The 21,162-nt window shown below is 44.8% G+C and overlaps 1 protein-coding gene across 2 annotated transcripts in view; it reads left to right on the top strand.

The window, feature by feature from the left end:
* Positions 1 to 21,162, top strand: part of LOC126521606 (activating signal cointegrator 1 complex subunit 3-like) — a 414,950-nt gene that overhangs the window by 235,203 nt on the left and 158,585 nt on the right. For both annotated transcript variants that reach the window (XM_055065750.2, XM_055065751.2), the window contains 2 exons: positions 14,554 to 14,699; positions 20,779 to 20,899. In XM_055065750.2, coding sequence (XP_054921725.1) covers positions 14,554 to 14,699; positions 20,779 to 20,899 — 267 coding nt within the window. The remainder of the gene's footprint in view (positions 1 to 14,553; positions 14,700 to 20,778; positions 20,900 to 21,162) is intronic.

The following is a 21,162-nucleotide window of genomic DNA, read 5'->3' as shown; positions in this document are numbered from 1 at the left end:
GGGGCATATCCACCACATGCATTCAGTCTGCTTTCCACAAGTCATGTGTTCACCAAATTGAGCATAGTATGTCTAGCCAAGTAGACAGATTGAAACTTGCTGGATTTCCAGTGTCTGTCAATTCATCAGTCTGTGAAACATTGCTTCAAAAATTAAAACGAGGAAGGAAGTGCCCAACTAAAGATCACGACAAAAAACCTGTACACGTAATCCCATACCGCCATAAAGTTTCACATAATTTAAAAGATATGGCAAACCGACACAATGTCAATCTAGTTTTTTCAGTGCCTTGTAAATTGTCAGCAGCGTGTAACCTTCAAAATAAGAAGCACCAGAAACGCATGCAATATCGCACTAATCACCGGACCTATTACACCGAATGCACTTCAGATGTTGTCTATCAAATACCCTTAGATTGTGGATGCATTTATATCGGACAAACCAGCTGGTGCTTCAATGACGGGGCTAGACAGCACAACAGTGATGTCAGAAAAGGATACGGTAGTCACTTGGCTGACCACTGCAAAAAGTGCGCATGCACGCCCACGTTTGGCGACACAACCTGCCTCAGTAAAAAAACACAAGAACAGAAAAAGAAATAGGTGAGGCATATTTTATAAGGAAAGAAGGCGACAAGTGCGTCAGCTGTAACGTCTGATTTGACAAGAAAAAAGAAGTGACGTTTCTGTCGAGATATCTAGACACTTGAACTTATTGACCATACAATCGTGTGTATGATAGGATTCATTTCAATCTTTGTGTATATGATAATGGAGTGCATGATGTACTTGATGCGCAGAGAATAAATAGATGACCGTTGATAATAAATGCCAGTTGGAAGTAGCACCAGACCTGTCGTATGTGTTCCTTCAACTTCGTCTTTAGCGCTTTTTTATGAAAACAGTCAGGCCTTTTGCACCTGAGTAACCTTGCATTAGGTAGCTTTAGCAGCGCAAAACTCGCGCCATCTCTTATGCTATTCTGCTTTTACACCGACAGCCGGCGGCGTTTGGCTATGCGAGGGGAAGCTGGATTACAGGAGAAGCGAGAGCCATGAGGGGAAAACAACATAAGGGGGCGTGAGGGAGTCGAGCTTACCCACAAGTAAAACAACATGTCCATGGCAGTGAGATTGTTTTCTCTGTGCATTTGCAAGCATCAAAACTTCCTTAGTACATGCAAATTGACGTGTGTGAATATTCAATATTTCCGTATACTTGATTGAGTATCATGCAATTTGATATTTGCTTTGGCTCGCATTTCAGTATTTGAAGTTTTCTAAGTATTCAAAATGAACAAATACAGTAAAATCTCGTTGATACGATCCCGTTGCATAAAATATCCCAGTGCCAACATTTGCACTCGAGCGCACAAAAATTGACCTAATACAGTTCTTTTTTTTGCTGGTTGATACGTTCCCTCAGAACATGATCTTATGCCATTCAGTACATCATCAAACTGCAATCATAGATACATTTTCTGGCCACTAGATACCATTCAGTCAGTGAAGGCATGAGGCACGGACAGTCGAGAACATGAATTGTTGGTATCATTCACTCAAATGGTGGAAGTCATTCAGCGGAGTGTGAAAAACAATTTGCAACATTGAAATTTAGCATGTTGTAAGCTAATGGACTTAGGCGTGGACTTTTAGAAAATTCATATTATCCTAAGTTCGTATCAGGCGTGATCGTATCACCGATATTCTACTGTACTCCACGAATGTTAAAAATGTAGAGCTGAAGTAGTACAAAGCTGCAGAAGTCTAATACGGGTGTTACGTGGTGTAATTTTGATCGTGATTGAGCCAGATCGATATCGAATTTCTTGATTGCGGTTGGCTCCTTTGCGCAATATGTGGAAGAAAGCCAATATTCGGTAACATTGGGACATGCCGAGCATGCGGCAGGTGACACAGATTTCGTTTGTCTGTACCACTTTGCACTACTTCCACAGTGCCGCGGCGCCGTGGTGGCACCACTGTTCGCTGCTGATAGCGTGTGGGAGCAGCATGAAGGAAAAGGGTATGCCAACTGAGAGGGTCGCTCACTCGGCGCGAATAAGCCCCCTAAATAAAACTAAAGGCAGCGACATTGTTTTATCTTGCCACCCGGGCCAGCGAGCGAGGGCAGGTGAAGAGGTCTGAGGCTTATTTGTGTCTCCCTGTCTGCTGGTCAGCTGGTTTCGCTGTGGAAACAAACTCGTGAGCGTCCACGCGCTGCCAGCCGTGCCTTTTGTTTCTACCGTTTTTTGTTTTGACTTGTGCCAGCGCCATGACAGTTGCTCTTCATGGTGATCGTGGATTCGGTGATTGTGACAGCCAGCATGCTGCGCAGTGGAATCGCCTTGATTAAAAAAAAAAAAAAGTGAGAGGGCAAGCGGTGGAGCGTGAAGGAGAGGCAGTGAGCACCACTGTGAGTGCACCTGCTCACCGCTAATAGCACACAGGGGCAACACGGAGGAAAAGGATGCGCAGGTGGCATGATATCATAGCTGGTGACAGAAGGGGTAGCTCAATCGCCCGGTGCGTAGCTCCATCATGAGTGCTAGTGTGCCCCTTGACAGTTCACTTTAAGCGGAGCAGCTTAACGATATGCTTCAAGTAATCTGGTTTAAAATACATGTGTTTTGGTCAGGACTGGAAGAAATTTCAAATAAGCTGACAATTCGAGCAATGCGGCTTCGCTCTAAAGAGGGCTTACTGCACTTACGTTGGTCGGACCTGAAGCAGTATGCTCAAGCGATCGCATTTGGAGATAAGATCACTTTAGTGAGAGTTCGCGCAACTAGGTACAGGATGCACAGTGGGCCAACCTCACTCTTTGCACAGCTCAACAAATGACCTCCAACGCATCCATGATGCCTTATCATGCGTACATGAACATATTCCGAAAACGATTGCTTGAGGATACCTACTCGCAGCGGTCATGTTGCCCACTGACGTGATGGGTTCACTTTCAGTCATCATATTCGACAGCACATAAAATCAAGATATTGGGTACGTCTTACATGAGTAAAATTTTGTGCCAGCCTGCTTCGGCTTTGATTTCAAAAAAATTTTTCTGCTGATAGCACTTCTCTTCTGCCCCTTTGCTGAAGTAGCTGGGGCTGCAGCTGGTGGACGAAAATGCACCCCGCCTATGACAAGAGAAAAATTTTGCACGAAAAACAGTATTGGTCCATCATGAGAGCAATAAGTCAATGTGCATTAGGTTATAGAGACCGGCTGTCCATTATTCAACCTGTGAATTTTGTTAACATTGACAGCCTTCTTAGAACACATTGGTTTCGAGCTCGCCACCCAAACATACGACGAAGAGATGGAGCGAACGCTGCCTAGCAGCAATGCCTTTACCAACAGCAGAAAAAGGACCTATCACCCCATAAACCTGAGCCATGTGAAAAGGCACCACAAGTAAGAATGAGCATCTATAACCTGTGCGAATACGATGCAAGTAGTATGCACACCTGTGATCGTGGCATGCTGTTCACGGAAAGAAGCTTCACGGGACAAAAAAAAAAATCAAATGTTCACCATCTCTCGTATCTAGGGGTGTGCAAATGCAATACAGTCGAACCCGACTATATCGAACCCGTTTACATCGAATTATTCCATATATCGAACAATTTCTGGACACGGTATAATTACAATGAGTATATATAGCAAAAATTACGCTTACATCGAACAAAACTAGTAGCGACTCCCGATATATCGAACGTCAAGCGGCGGAAGTGCCCCGGAAGTTGGCTTTCCCTCGCAGTGACGGGAAAACCCGGCGGCGCGGCTCCATCCAACCGCTCTCCCTACGTGACCGCGCTATCTCGGAGCAGCCGACACCCCCCTACAAAAAATGATCCTGGCCCGCCCACCCGCAGCGCTTGCTCAGACAGCCAATCAGAGGCTCTTGTGCCCTCGTCGTGCAAGATGGCGAAAGCAGCGAAAGTGCGAGTTGTCTCGCTGCTTATCTGATTCATTGTGTGGGCCTTCTCCCGCAGTGTTGCCGTGATGAAGCGGCAGAATTCGCCTTTCGTCGTGAAGCTCGAAATCATAAATCGGGTCGAACGCGGTGACAAGTCGGATGTCCCCGCAACGTATAAGATTCCGAGGTGCACTCTCGGCACGATCTTGAAGGGGGAAATTAGGGCTAAAGCGGCCTAACTCGTGACCCGGTGCCCGTAGTTACGCCCGTGGCGCCCGACGCGTACGCACGGCCGTATACGAGTGGTTCATCCAAAATAGCTTCAGCCATACCGACTTCCGCGTGCTCGGTGATGACTAAATTCTGATTAATGCGACGAAGCCGTTGCCGTTGTTGCCGAAGTTTGGAGCGAGCTGTCAGAATTTCCGGAAGCTGTTGACGAATCAACGGTGGACGAGTTTGTGAGCGCAAATGATGGTGTCGCGACCACGGGAGAGCCCGGAAACGAAGACTACATTGCTGACATCGCGCCGAGCACAAGTGAAAATGGGCGCAACGAGGAAAGCAACGACCGTCTTTGGCCCACATCCTCCGAAGTGATTGGTGCGCCCGCACTAGTCCGGTGCTTCTGCGCGAATGCGGAATGTTGCGGCCTCAGCTGCTCCGACTCCTTAAACAAAGTGGAAAAGTGCGTGCCTCGCACGCAGCGAAATTGCCTAAGCAGAAGAAAATGCAGGACTATTTCGTGCGAAACTAAGCTAGTTTCATCAATAAAGTGATTTTATAAATGGTATGTGCTTTTATGACATCCAATTATTTAGCAGGCTTATATCGAATTATGCTCTATATCGAACTGATAGGCGTTTTTTGGCAAGTTCGATGTAGCCGGGTTCGACTGTATTTGAGTCCGAATCAAATACGAATTGTATGATGCCAGAAGTAAGTCGAATTGAATATCATATAGTTTTTGAATAAGGAACAGCCGTTATCACAATTAATAGAAAACTATGTTCACATTGTAGTATTGTTAACATTAGCAAGTTTGTGTTATTACATAGTACATTATAAACCATTGTTAACTGAGAGCACAATCGGACCATTAGAAGCGAGCAAGTAGTTTCTTCACATGCGCAGGACTCTTCAGTGAGAGCAAATTATCGTTGTATAACTGTCACGGGCATCGCTGTTGCTTCGTTAGTTCAACCTTCTTTTGTTTAGACTGATCCAGGCACCAGGAAAGTGATTTGGTTCGTAGTCAGCTGGTCTCTATACTTGTGGAACGAGCTGCAGCTGGAGAAAACGCCAGTTGCATTTAACTTTTCCTTTTGCTTCATTATTTCCTCGAGTGACGGCTTGCCACGACGCTGGCAGATCCTCAGAACATACCCGTGATGTGGGTTAGATAAGGTGGAAAATAAAATAATGCGAAACAGCGTCCATCATCAAACCCTGCAAGAAATGTTAAACCGATTAGCAATATGTCACCCATTCCCTCATCTGACTTTCCCCTAGTTGTACAGCACTTCTTGTGCATAATTTGCAACTGGAAACAAGATTTGCAAGGAGTTAAGAAATTATGTGAGCTACTAAGGGACAGAGCAGAGGCAACAGCTAAGCAAGAATGAAAAGTGAAAATTAGCAATTTAACCGTTCTTCGTGAAAATATTGACACGTGAACTCGTTTATCTTTTACGGGTGAGCGCTTTTAACATCTAAGAAAAGTTATCAATGCTTCTATCTGCTGTCTGTTGTCGCCGAACCTTGTGTAATCTGATTGCATGTATGCGCAACGCGAATGGTGTAGAACTTTGTGCTCGTCGAGCTGTGTTCGTTGGTGTTTATTTGGTGCGGTGACCAATGTTGGCCATGGAGCCTGGTGGGCAATAGCCTGGTGGGCCAATAAAGATTATGCCTGAGGGGGCACCATATGCTCATCACACCCCTTATCACCCTGTTTCTTTGTTAATACAAACAAAATACATCCAGGCTCAGCATATGAAAAACTTAACTTCATGCCTGGTCGAGGCTCTGCTGCTGTCCCAGCCAGGTCGACGGCGGCTGTTATCCAGGTGAGTAATGGTCCAGCGGCCTCCGTGGTCGAGTGCTCCGCCTGGGCACCGGTGTTGACGGGTCGGGTGTGGCCGGCCTTGAGAGTGGCGCCGAACGTTACAATGGCCCAACGGGCGCCACACATCTGGGAACACTTGATTCCTCCGAGGTGGGCGGTGCTTCGCTGGCAGTGACTGGTATTGCCGTTGGTCCCCCTGCGGGCTGGACTTCTGAAGTGGCAGTCGAGGGTGCAAGCCAGCTCCCGAGGCGACGCCTAACATGGTCGGCATACCGGTGCCATGTGGTTCCCTCTGGCATGCCGATGAGCAGCGATGAGGCGCTGGCAGGAGATACAACTTCTCCGACGAACTAGGGTGGGCCAGGACAGAAGTTCCTGTTGAAGACAGGAGCCCCCGACTCCGGCAAAGGCCTGGAACAACACCTCCAGTCAGCAGCCAGCTTCTGTTTCAGCTGCTTCAGGAGAGCTGTGGATTGGAGGTCCGGATGCAAGACGTCCAAGGGTGTCTTGACCATCCAGCCCAGCAGGAGCTAACGGCAGGCATGGCCAACGACATCGTGGGGCGTCGTCATGGTCACATGCTCGTCAGAGTCGTGCTTCGCACCAGCATCCTGATCTATGGCATCGAAGACATTTTTGGAGCCAACAAAATGTCAAAGAGTGCCCGAGGAGCCTCTAAACCTACTATATTGATGACAACGTAGCAAGGTGCTGCCAGCTCAGATCAACTGCTCCTGCTGACTTTAAAACTATATTAAAATATGATCAAGGTAACGTTCGCCATTAATACTCTCTCAGAGATACCTATATATGCACTAGAATTGAACAACACAAACATTTCAAGTTTGAAATTTCGCGTCAGAATGAAAGTGTCCAACTCAAGAGATAAAATAGAATACGCGGAACTGGCAAAACTGATCAACAAAGGTAAAATAAGTGATATTAAACATCATAACGTGAGAAAGACTGAAGAAGCCGTAGAAAATGGACGCAGCCTGAAATCAGTTAGAAGGAAACTTGCCATAAGACAAACCAAGATGTATGCACTGAAAAATAACCAGGGTAATATCATCAGCAATCTTGAAGGTATAATAAAAGCGGCGGAAGAATTCTGTGCTGACTTGTACACTACCCAGAGGACTCGGGAGTACTCTATTCGAAACAATAATGAACAGTATACAGAAACTCCTCCTATAACTAGAGATGATGTCAGAAGGGCCTTGCAAGGCATGAAACGGGGAAAAGCGGCAGGAGAGGATAGAATAACAGTCGAGTTAATCAAAGATGGAGGAGACATAATGCTTGGATAACTGGCAGCTCTTCATACGAAGTGTCTATCGACTGCAAGGGTCCCAGTAAACTGGAAGAATGCAAACATTATACTAATCCACAAAAAGGGAGACATTAAAGAATTGAAAAGATTATAGGCCCATTAGCTTACTCCCAGTATTATATAAAATATTTACCCAAATAATCTCCAGTGGGATAAGGGCAACACTTTACTTTAGTCAACCAAGGGAACAGGCTGGCTTAGGAAAGGATACCTTACAATAGATCACATCCATGTCATTAATCAGGTAATCGAGAAATGGACAGAGTACAATAAGCCTCTCTATATGGCTTTCATAGATTACGAAAAAGCATTTGATTCAGTAGAGATACCAGCAGTCATAGAGGCACTGCGTAAACAAGGAGTACATACTGCATACGTAAATACCTTGAAAAATATCTACAGAGATTCCACAGCCACCTTAATTGTACACAAGAAAAGTAGGCAGATAGTTATAAAGAAAGGAGTCAGACACAAGGAGACAAAATCTCTCCAATGCTATTCACTGCGTGCTTGGAAGAAGTATTCAAGCTATTAAACTGGGAAGGTTTAGGAGTAAAGATTGATGGCAAATACCTCAGCAGCCTTCAGTTTGCCGATGACATTGTTCTATTCAGCAACCCTGCAGACGACTAACAACAAATGATTGAAGGCCTTAACGGGGAGAGTGTAAAAGCGGGGCTGAAGATTAATATGCAGAAGACAAAGATAATGATAAATAACCAGGCAACGGAACAAGAGTTCAAGATCGCAAGCCAGCCTCTAGAGTCTGTGAAGGAGTATGTTTACCTAGGTCAACTAATCACAGGGAACCCTGACCACGAGAAGGAAATTCACAGAAGAATAAAAAATGAGTTGGATCGCATATGGCAGACATCGTGAGCTCCTTACTGGGAGCTTACCGTTATCATTGAAAAGGAAAGTGTAGAATCAGTGCATTTTACCGGTGCTGACATATAGGGCAGAGACTTGGAGACTGACAAAGAAACTTGAGAACAAGTTAAGGGCTGCGCAAAGAGCGATGGAACGAAGAATGCTAGGCATAACTTTTAAGAGACAGAAGGAGAGTGGTTTGGATAAGAGAGCAAACAGGTACAGACAATATTCTAATAGACATTAAGAGAAAGAAAATGGCGCTGGGTAGGTCGTGTAATGCGCAGATTAGATAACCGTTGCACCATTAGGGTTACAGAATGGGCACCAAGAGAAGGGAAGCGCAGTAGAGGATGGCAGAAGACTAGTTGGTGTGACAAAATTAGGAAATTTGCGGGTGGTAGTTGGAATCGGTTGGTCAGGGTGTCTACAAACTGGGAAAACTGGGATTTCTCAGGGATATGAAGTAATCAGGAAAAACTCAGGGAAAACTCGGGGAATTTGTGCCTCTATCAGAAAAAATTAGAGGTAATTTTGTTGAAAGGGTCGAAAGTCATGTTCAATGCTGGCTCGAGTAACAGACAGGAATCATAATGAATCGTCTTTGATGCCCCGGTCGTCAGCTGGAAGAGTTTCCCATGTACAGTCAACGACCGACTTTATGGATGCCCGACAATTGGGATGCCTTCGCGGCACCACCACTTACCCCACAGAGTCAATGTACCAGAACATCAGAAATTTAGGACGCAAGAACCCTTTGCCGTCTGATTTTTTGGACGTCTTGCTGTGACTGCAGGTTCAAAATTGCTTTAATAAAGCCACAACCGCCGCCATTTTCATAACCTCGCTGCCTCGAACCGGCACTCTCACACGCAGATCTGCTGACAGCCGTAGCCACCACTGCAGCAATGCTAGGCCTAGCTGCTTCGATGTTCGCTATGAAGCTTCTTGCCGCTAAGTGCCGTGTTTTTTATTGAAAGAATTCGCTGCTGTCAGCAATGGCATGGACTCCGCCTTTGTGGTCCACGCGATTGGCTTCGAAGCTCGGAAAGCACGGGGCGTTGCATAATGCCAGTTCCCAAAAGTCAGCTTCGCATCTTTACAGTAATGTTACTTGGTGAAGCATACACAAAAGTATTGCAATGAAGCATAAGAGTGTGAAGGGCTATTGCCACGGGACACAGTATGTATTCCTAATTATACACGCGTGCATCCGGTACCTCCTGTTACAGTACGAGCACCGATATGCATAATACGTGTTCCGACAGGCCTTCAGAGCTTTTTTTGAATGTGCCTGTGGCAGTTTAAGCCCTTAAGGGCAGTAAATGACAAGCATTTATTTTTTCCAACTGGCTGATTTTTCTGACGTTCTCGCGGCCCCTAGGGAGTTCAATAAATCGGACGTGGACTGTGCAACTGACCAAGAAGCTGGTTCAAATGGTCTGTGGGGTGAACGAGTGGTGGAAGGAGGACATCAACAGAAAGGATCTACGCATTGAGGAATGAACGGGAAAGGAAGCATGCTGCCACTGTTTTGAAGGAGCTTGAGCTCAAAAAACCAAGTGTTGGCTGATGCCGAGATGCAGGTGTCCCTCATCCAAACCAAAATAAACTCTAAAGCAGGGAAACACAACACAGAGGCGTCATGCGCAAGCTGAGAGTATGTCAAGACAGTTGAGGTTGACTTACGAGCTGCTGAGAGAGAATCTCAATTGTGACAAAGTTCGGGCCTCATACCATAGAGTTTGCTATCAATTGATAGAAATAGCTCATATTCGAAAATATTTGCTTATGTATGCATCTCCTTTTTATTCGTATTTTAGGATGTTCGACTCTATTTGCAATTTTTTTCGAAGACATTTTATTTGCTATGCATTTTACTAACCCCTCCTTTCTATTCTCTTTTTGAATAATGTAAACACTACTCTTTAGTATTCAAACTGAATTCTGTCGTGTTTTTTATTATTTTTTTCATATGCTTACTAGACAGTGACAGCACCGGCGATGTAGTTTCAGCCCGTCTTGACATAAAACATAGTTCTGCGTCACTCAGAGAATTTTGCAAAGGCAATCAGGGGAATTAATCAGGGCAGTCAGGGAAAACTCGGGGAATGAGGAAATGTCATCTTGGCAGACACCCTGTTGGTGCAGGACAGGGGTAATTGGAGATAGCAGGGAGAGGCCTTTGTCCTGCAGTGGGCGTAAACATGTTGATGATGATGATGGTGGCGGTGGTGGTCTTTTCGGCTCATAAAAGCAGACTGCAACGAAAGTTTTGACAGTATAAAAAGCACAGTTTCAGGACATTTAGACATGCAGTAGCCTTTGTGCAAAATTTTACATTTGAAATACAAGTGAATGCATCACAAAACATGAAAATGCTCTCAATTATAGATGTCTTTCATACCAAAACTGCAAGAAACTCCATCATTACCACATACTGGAAGTGACGTACGACTTAGACCCTAGAGAACCAGTGCTCGTGTCATCTCCTTCTTTTGCTTGTACTGTTCCCATGTATCAGCGAACAAGTACCGCACGTGTATTAGCCGTAGAGTTACTAGTCTGCAAACTGCTTTGTGTGCTTTGCTGGAGCTGTTGTGCGCCTGCAATGTTTTTTTAATGCGAAACATCTTTCCCCAAGTCAAGGCACTTTTCTGTATTTAGCTGTCTACGTGCAACGAGCAGAGCCTCGATGCGTTTTGTCCCCACTCAGAGCCTAGAGCACATTTAGGTGACCAAGCGAAGGGAACTTAGCTGAACAAAGCTTAGACTGGGCAAGCAACTACGACTATCTGTTGTAAAGAGCGGGAAGTAGCTGAGGCTCAGCGAAAGTGCGCATAAAGTTCTATTGCAAAGTTCAGCACGTTTCACTTTAGTGGCATCACATTCAGCTATCTTTTGCCGCCGCATCTACAGCATGTTGTCCCTGCTGATAGGGTTTCTTATGCTGGGTCAGAAAGGCTTTCATTCGTCATGGCCAGTCTAAAGCGCTTGTGATAGCTTTTTCATTTTTTTCACCAGCAGCACAAATAAAGGCGGCCTTGACTACTACATAATACCAACATAAGTTCGAATTATGTAAATTTTACTGTAAAGAAGAAACACACACATATATATATATATATATATATATATATATATATATATATATATATATATATATATATATATATATATATATATATATATATATATATATATATATATATATATATATATATAGGCATAACTCAGGCATAATGTATAACGACTGCCGGAAGTTCGGACACGTTGCAACCTCTCATCTGATTTTTCGGACGCTCCTTGAGCCAACTCGATCGAAAGCACCATGCACCAAATCTGACCGGCCCATGGTTTGACTTGCTGAATGCCATTTTTGTTTTGAACGGAGCCTCCTTTCTACCCCGCGAAGTGGCGCTACTGGAAATCCCCACTCATCATCATTGTTTCTGCCTGGTTCGTGGCTACAGCAGTTCCGGTCTCAGCTTAGTAAGCCATGTCAAGACAATCCAGCAGCTGGTTTGTTTGTTTCTTCATGCACGACGCTGCGAGTAGGCCATGTTTTTCGTTTGTGCGACTGGTATCGGCGTGACGGCGTGGTGATGTTTGCTTTGTGTGCTGGGTCGAGGTTGCGGTGATGCAACGTGGCATACGGAAACATAGAGTCAAGTGTCTAATGGCACCGACAGTGCCCGCACAGACTGTGCTAGGGAATGCCGGCAAGCGGGTGCTGGGAGCCTAGGATTTGTTGCCTTCCGATGTGCACCCTACTGACGCCGAAAGTGTTATGCCGAGACCTGTGCAGTGGTTCCGGACACCGTCTCATTTGGCAGTTTCATAGGTGCTCACGCTGCTGTGCTGACATGCGCAGAACTCGATGACGGCGAGATCATTCGTCAGGTTTCTGCTGCACCGCCGGACGATGACTCCGAGTCGGAAGATGATGCACCATGTGCTACACTGCCGTTGCATGCGGAGTGTGCACAAGCAGTGACTGTGCTTTCAGCCACCTATAGTGACCGTACGACCCTCTCCGAGATTCAGGCTTATCTGACTGCGCATAAACGGAACAGCGTGCAACGGCGCATTCACGATTTCAAGCCTACTGCCAAGCCCGAATAAGTGCGTGGAAATAAAGGATTTTTTTTTTTTTTTTCTTAATCGGTCGGCGACTGTATATATATATATATAACAATTGATCCGAAACCTCACGTTTTAATCTCATGAGTTTCTTTTCTTTCTGTTCTGGGGCACCTGCTCAGCTAAAAACAGAAAATTACAGCAAGAAATTGTCTGTGTTATCATGCTCTGTGACACATGTGAAAAAGACAAGGCTACGCAGCCCAATACGCTTCTTATGCAGGCTATAATAAAGCCGTATGCTGATCCTGAACCCTGTGCATTATACGTGTGATAAAACTTTAGAAAGCCAGTACCGACGTTTATTTACAAACAATATTGCTGGTGAATTAACTGAGGGAGGTACTTTAGTACGTAGATAATGAAGCCATTTTATGGACATAGAAGGCCAAAGATAACAATCTGACTTATCCAAGTGATGCGATGCAGGCATGTATGCACATTGTTCATGAGAAAAAGAATGAAATAAAATAAAATGTACCAATACATTCATAACTTATATGACACGATCCCTTCACATGTTCAAACCAACTGAAGGTTGTCAATTTATGAGATTTGTTGCTGTGAATGCGCATGACTCGCTGCATCATTTGTGCATATCTCATTTCATGTATTTGACAGTGTCAGCCTTGTGTGTGGAACTGGTTCTTTCGTACATGTATGTATGTGCATTCAAATTTGCTACCGGAATTGAATGACCATTGAGTTTTTGTAGAAGCAACCGTCTTTTTTACTTTGTCAAATGTATGTACAGCCAAACCTGGCCCAAATCGGTGTTGAGAAACACTATATATTCTCGTAGACCATATGAAAGCTTAATATCAAGACAAAGAACAAGGGCTGTTGCGTAATATCCCTACAACCAAAGGAAATTTAGTGACAGTTCGATGAAAAGCGAAGCATGCAACGGCACTGAAGGAGACGCTCCGGCACGTGCTCCAACTTTGGACGTCATTCAGGCACTGGTGGCGGGTGGTTCCACAGTATGCCCTCGCACCCAATGCTTAGGGAAAACTTTGGCTGTTATTAGGTAGTCTGAGCGTGCAATATTGTTTCGATTGTTGAAAATGGAGGCCTCACTTTGACAAAACTTTCTTTTTAATTAAGAGTACAGGTTTGACTATCATAATTGAAAAACAAGTATGGTATGTTGGTAAATGTCCCAAAATGAGACAATCAGTAAAAGGCTGCAAGGCTGGAGTTAGGGGAGTTTCTCAGTATCGTCACCTTGTTTGTGGTGCTTACGTTTCATCTTGACAAGTCTGATGTGTGTTGTTTTTTTCTTTCCCGCCATTCCTGTGTGATCCCGTCTTACACAGGGGTGACCCTGATCCTGCGTAAGTATGGCTGCTGGCGAAAGGGAACCTGTCTCTACAAAAAATTGAGAATGTGCCTTTGGGTGTGTGAGTAACCTAAAGCAGGGCTCCCACGTGCATCTGCAACACATTGACTGAAGCAGTGCACTTCATCACTTCAGTGCTTAGCCATCCAGCCACAGCAGCCTAAGTCATGTTTTAAGGGGTGGATATGTTAACAAGTCGTAAAGGTCACGTCGCACAGTTTGGGCATCGCAAATAGAAAAACATGGGGCGTAGATCACGCAGTGGTCATGTCTACAAAGCTTTACACCACTGCACATTGCCGAAACCGCTGAAAATTCTCAGGGGAACCCCTCTTCCCGCCAGCACAGATGACGTCAGATCTGTTGCTTGGTGGCACCCATACGGCCTGCGGCACACAAAGAGCCAGCATAATTGTAAAAGCCCATGTTTCCCGAAAAATGCAGAGTGCAAAGGACTGCTGCTGGAAGTGTGTTGCACAGCAAGAAGAGAACGGAGAAAAGAGGCACCCATTGTGATGTAACCATAGAGTGCGCCCCTTGGCATTGGTATTAGAGGCGCCAAGAATGTTTCTTGCGGGTGCTGTTTGAGGTGGTTGAAGAGCAAGCAAATCAAAGTCTTCACTGCAGGAGAGTGCCACTGTCTGAGAAAATTAGTTCAGAACCAAAGAAGTTGCTGAAGCGTTTCTCTCTCTCTCTCTCTCTCTGGGGCCTTGTAAGAATCTCTTAAATAAGACGAGCTTTTAATACATCAGACTCAAAGTTTGTCAAGGCTTTCAGAATAGCTAATTTAGTTTTTAATTTCACTTTACAATTTTTTCATGCTCTCACTAATATTGCATATTTGAATGTCTTACTAAAATGTGGGTCCTTGTGACAGGTGAGGGCAGAGGACCAGTGCTGGAAGTGATTGTGTCCAGAGCCAACTACATCAGTTCCTACACGAGCCGCAAGGTTCGCATAATTGGACTGTCGACTGCCTTGGCAAATGCACGAGATCTTGCTGACTGGCTTGGCATTGGAGAAGTAAGTACCACTGTCAAGTCTATAAATCATTTTGTGCTGAGGTATCCACCTACGGAGCAGTCCTCGCTCAATATGCAAAAGGCTCTTCACAGCATGTTACCTCAATGTGCGTGCCGCATTTGGAGTAGCGACAGCCCCCTTTGACAGTACCTGTTCCACCACTTCACTGATATGTCAGGATGAAGCAGTACTCAGCTCATAAAATCAAACTCGGAAGGGTGATGGATACAATTTTCAATTATTGCAGTAAGGCAACCTCACACTGTACATGTGCAAACAACTGTGGGAGCAGCAAATGGTTTCACCACTCAAACCCTTAGCCATCATCTAAGTGGTGAGCCATATGCAGCCACAGTGTAACCTCTCATGATAGAGCCTTAAACTTGGTCGTGTATGCTAGTGAATATTTAACCACTGAGCTTACTCAAAGTACCGAAACTGAAATAAAACACCCTTAGAATCATGTGACATAAGTGTGTCTTATGTAGTAGCTCTAGCCTTCTGCAAAATAGCTTAATTACAAGCACACTGATGTAAAATGGTGATTGTTAAGTCTGTACAGTCGACTTACATTAATTTGACTTTGATGGCCTAATGGAATTGATTAAGTTATCCAGTGAGTGCAATTCAAAGAGGCGGAAAAAAAGTCCAGGTACAGTGCTGCTTCATTTGACAGTGCTTACTTAATTCTAACATGCCCCATACCTTTGTCCCTAGATTACCGGTGAGAGTCCCACAACATGCACCTTTTTTTTTTTTGTAACCAGAAAAATGTAGCATGCCACTGATTCTGGCTATCAGAAAAAGGTGAAACATGCAAAGTATAACTTCACAGAATGGAAATTTGTTTATGCTTAACTTCCATTGTAGTCACTCTTGGGTAGCTCTTTGTCACTGTCTGTGGACAACAACACGTGTCATCCATTACATTCGACATTCGGCATTTCTTCAGTCACTCGACCGCATATGGGTGGCTCTTGAGGCCTAGACTAACCACTTGCCTTCATTGTGCAACACAAGAGCCCGGGACGCTGAACGCTCTTGATGAGGATTCACTGCTGCTGGTTCAGTATGTAAAACAACTTGTTTTGAATGCGCTTTAATAGTGAAAACAAAGTGAACCCTACTGCACGTCCTCATTTACAGCCTGCGCACAAACTTGTTTTTTCGAAATCTTGTAATGGCAATGACACTAGCCCTAATGGCGGGCCCTTACGAATACCGCAAAAGCAATTTTGGTTTTGTTCTAATGCATGGACAACATTTAAACCCATTTCTCTTGAAAAACAAGATGTCGCAGTTTCATGTGAAAGGCGAAGAATCGATTGCTATAGCAAATTATTAGGCAACTACCAAGTTCAAACTCAAGGAATTTGTGCTTCTATCGGAGAAACTTAGCTGTAATTTTATTTAAAGCGAACCCAAAGTCACGGTAATGCTGTAATGAGTAACAGAGAGGAATCGTGACGAATTGTCTTTGACGCCGCGTCCTCGGCTGGAGGAATTGCCAGAGTACAGTCAACGAGCAACTTTCCGGACGCCAGATAATTCGGGCTGCTTCGCAGCACCACTACGTACCCCATAGGGTCACTGTATAAGAACGTCTGAACTTTCAGACGCAAGAACTCTTTGCTGTCGAATTTTCCAGACATTTTGCCGTGACCGCAGGTCCGAAACGGCATTAATAAAAGCCACAACCGCGTCAATTTTGATAACCTTGCTGCCTCGAACCGGCAGACTTGCACGCAGATCCGCTGGCAGCCGTAGCCACCACCGCGGCAATGCTAGGTATAGCTGCTTCGAGGTTCGGTATTAATCTTCTCGCCTTTCTGTACCGCCTTTTCCACAGAAACAATTCGCCGCTGTCAGCAATTGCACCGACACCGCCTTTGTAGTCATCGCGATTGGCTTTGAACTTCGGAAAGCACGGCGCGTTGCGTGATGCTGAGTCCCGAAAGTCAGCTTCACCTCATTACAGTAATGTTACGCTGTGAAGCATAACAAGGGTGGGCAGGGGCAACTTTCTCGGGACGCAGTATGTATTCCTTAATTATACACGCATGCACCCGCCATCTTCTGTCACAGTACGAGCACTGATATGCCTAATAAGTCAACTGGCAGGCCTTCAGAGCTTTTTCGGGTGTGCCTGTGGCGATTTGAGCCCTTAATCCTTTGAGGGTCAATGACGTAAATATATGGTGCCGCGAACAAGTCCAAAAATGGCCGATGCCGTATTTTTATGGTGTCCTCTGTACGTTTAAAAAGTGAGCCAATTTCCTAACTTTTTCTTTTCTATCATGTATTACCACTATGTGGGAATACAGGGAACTTTTTTTCGCTCGCCTCCCTCTCTCGATTTTCGTTGCATGGTTTTTTTTTTTTTTTTTTTAGCTAGTTTGCTCCCGCACGTCTATATACTACTGCTCGCGCATTGGCGTGCGTGTAGGCGGGTAATGGTTTGGATTGCATTCCACGGGCGGTTTCTGCTTTTTTGGCTTGCAAAACTGATGGCTATCTCGTTACTAATCGCTCAAAGAGCTACCACTTGTTACTCGCTCGTTTAGTGCTCACAAGAGTGCGCATAGGTAAGATGCCGCCGTGTATGCATTTCCGTTGCTTTTTTTGAGGGGGGCACTCGCGACAACTAATTGCCTCTGGTTGACGTTAACATGAATATTAGTGGAAGTTTGTCACACGTTTTGCTTTTTTGACTGGCACACAACCACATGTAGTTTTCTTGAGTGTGCGCATCTACGCAGTTCGAATACGCTACGGACGTAAATATTAGTGTAAGAGTAGGAACAGGTGAGAGTTGCAAAATATTCTCGTGTGCGCATTTTCAAAGCTTTGAACTATGTGTATAACAATGCATCAAATTTTTCATTCTTATAAGTTTATTTCCTTTTTATTGTGGTTATTCATGAATGGAGAGTACATATTGACATGTGTACTTGTTTGTCTTTATTGGGCGACATGTTTCACCACCTAACAAATGTTATTGCACAGCACAGGACGCGCCTGCATGTATCGGAAGTTTCTGGAATGTTATCGATGATTCCATCCGCTGTCTGTGACCGAACCTTGTGTAATCTGATTGCATGTGTGCGCGATGCGAATAATGTAGAACTTTGTGGAAGGCACACGGGTCCCAGCGATTACTCTGGAATATTCGACGACTGATGATATAAAAGCCGACGCGCTTGACCCGCTGATCAGATTTTCGATGATTGCTGGGTGTATTCGCCGCTATCGTTCTTTGACTGTAGCCTGCTTTTGAGGGCACAAGTTCGCCCAATAAAACGCTAGTTTCGTTAATCACAGTTTTGCTGCCTTCTTCACCGTCACTGCCACGTCACATATACCAATGTAAAATATTTTTTTCTCACTTTACGGTCACCCTAGAAAAGTTACGGTTATATTTTTTCGAAATAAGTCCCTAAGAAGAATTGGAATCTGCAATAAATAAAATCGACCCTCAGAGGGTTAAGGGCTGTAAAAGACATGCATTCATTTTTTGGGACGGTTTTGTGGCCCCTATGGAGTCCTAAAAATCGGACGCTGACTGCACACTGTCCAAGAGGATGCTTCAAATAGTCCGTGTGGTGAACGCGCAGCCAATGGAGAACAAGAAGACAAAGGACCTATGCATTGAGAAATGAACGAGAAAGGAAACATACCGCCGCTTTTTTGAAGGAGCTTGCACTTTAAAAGCAAAGTGTTGGGTGACACCGAGATGCACATGTCCCTCATGCAACGAAAAAAACTCTTTAGAACAGTGAAACGCAACACTGAGGCATTGCAGTGGGTTTGCAATGGGTTTTACTATTTCTTTCGAAGATATTTTATTTGCTGTGCATTTTACTAAGCCCTCTCTTCTGTTTTCGTTTTGACTAAAATAAACACTACCCCTTACTATTCAAATTGCATTAAGTTTTTTATTTTCTAACGTGCTTACTAGAGAGTGACACCTTTGGGCGACCTGATGTAGGGAGCCCATCTTGACATAAAACAAAGTTCTGTGTCACTCAGGGAATATTGCAAGGACACTCAGGGACAACCTGGAGAACTCGGGGAATTTGGGAATGTCAACTTGGTAGGCACCCTGTGTACGGACGGAGCTGCGGCGAGAGTAGAATGTCCCCCATTTCCTCTGCCCCCCTTCTTCCTTGCGCATGATGGATAATTGCATGCTTCTTCCCGCCTTCGTTCTTTGAGCACGCAATATCAAGCCGCCATCCTTTTCGGCTAACCCTCACAGTCTTTCACTCACACCTACAGCATACGCCGCACGGCCACATTCTTATCACACTTGGACTTTATGCAGAACATCGCAGTGATGGCAGTAGAAATCTGCCTGAAAGTTCATATAATTGCTTTTGCAATAAAAAAAGAATAGACGTAATAAGTTATCCTGAGCTGTCATTTCCACTTGAACCTTTGCCGAGGGCAGGCGAGAGATCACGAACACCTACCACCGCCAAGGCTGACGGCATTGTAATTGGGTGCATGCATGCTAATGAGCCAATATTTTATGATCATGATGAGGACCACTTTCATGACCAAAATATGAGTATTGGCCTGTAGAACTGTATGAGTGCCTGCCAGGGCCTTCAGTCTGGATTAAAATAATCAAAACTCAAATTAACCAGAGTCCAGTTAATGGATGTCTTCTCTAATAGAATGTATTGCTAGGCCATTTGGAACATCATGCTTGTAAGGAAACAGTTTGTATAAGTGAAATGAGACGCAAAGAGACGCAGGAAGAGCAACAAAATGCATCAACGTAGCTGAACATTCAGCTGCAGTGGTTTTTCGTCTTTCCTTTAGTAGAGAGCTTTATATTAAGGCACCGAAGTGTTGGGGGCCCCTGGGGCTTGGATATGTCTGCGTTTGCATACCCAAGCAGAAAAGTGTTAAAAGGTCTGCATCCCTAAATGGCAAGGCACACATGCTTGCAGTGCTGCCAACATATAGTCACAGTAGCATTTGCACTTATTAAAGTGTACAGCCAATAATGAAAAGCCAAATAAAAGAAATACTGCTTCATAAAAGATACGTAACCTACTTGCCAAAGGTCTGTGTCTAGATGAAGCACACAGTGTATGCACATGTGGATTGCAATTGTAACCAAGCCAGAGCAATCTAAAAACCCCTTCGGTATGGAATGTTCGCCGCCAAGCCATTGTGACCCATTTCTGTTGTAATCAGCAGTTGGGCCTCACTGTATCCCTCACAGTTTGCCCTACTGTATCCTCACTTTTCAGAGAAGTGTACTTTAAATGACGGTGCCACCATGTTTGACATATAACCTCTATTGTAGCTTCTTTGGAGGCTTGTCTTGGCTATCATATAAGCTCGCTTTTCGGAAGTTTCCATTCAACGCAAGAGTTACAAGACGTTTACAACCACATACAGCATGAAGGACGAGGACTAAAAGAGATGACACACACTGTGCTGACTTCCAAGACAATTTATTGCCATAGCTAAATCGCACACACAGGAGGGGGCATGTGCAGAAAATGAAGAGAGAACAGAAGAGGTGCCTTAACAGCAAGTAATTTGTGCTCATCCTTTGTGCTATTTCTGGTTTTAATTATTAATAACCAACTAGTCCCAGCTTCCATCCACCCATGTTAACAAGATGTGTTTGAGGCGGCAATGTTTATCCCATGCTGGCTAACCCAAGGACCCAAGCGCAAGTTGGGGTCGGCACGTATGCAGTTTTGCCACCTTTACTTTCATGTGCTTTTGGTAAATGTTTGTTGCTTGGCACTGTGACAAGTGAGGGCAGAGGTAGATGTGTTGCTGAAGGGCAGTTGTGTGCAGGCTAACTACGTTGATTTCTACGCGAACTGCAGCGTCCATATGTGGCTTGCGAGTTGCCTTGGCAAATGCACTAGCAGCGCTATGTTCATTGACTAATATGTTGTCCTTAGGAGAAACTGCGACAAAACTTGCAGGCAGCAGAAGCACCTGTTGCTTCTTATACTTGAGGCGGCAGAGGGCATAGGAAGGTCGCCTGGCAGACTTACACAGTGTGGTTGTTTCTTGCCAACTTGAAACACCTGGCTGCTTTCAGGTTGGCCTGTACAATTTCAAGCCTGCTGTTCGGCCAGTGCCCCTTGAAGTCCATGTGTCAGGCTTCCCTGGGAAGCACTACTGTCCTCGCATGGCCCTCATGAACAAGCCTACATACAGGGGTGAGCTGAATTACACACTTTGTTAGCTAAAGGGCAGTGAATAGTCATTAAGGCCAAGAATGGGTTGTGTATTGTCTCACGGAATCATTTCTTTCCTCACAAGAACTTTCTGGTTGTTTTTTTTTTCCGCTCCTCAATGGCACAACTCCTCGAATGGAGCTCTTGGCATCACATGCAATACAAGAAAAGAAAAAGAAAAAAGAAACCAGGGGCGAGGCGGCGGGGGTGGGGAGTGACTGATGTTTCTAGTCGAAAAATTGCAC

Source organism: Dermacentor andersoni, chromosome 6 (genome assembly GCF_023375885.2).
Source record: "Dermacentor andersoni chromosome 6, qqDerAnde1_hic_scaffold, whole genome shotgun sequence".
Taxonomy (NCBI): Eukaryota; Metazoa; Arthropoda; class Arachnida; order Ixodida; family Ixodidae; genus Dermacentor; species Dermacentor andersoni.
Note: the sequence above shows the minus strand (reverse complement) of the source record. Positions and strands in the feature narration are given on the sequence as shown.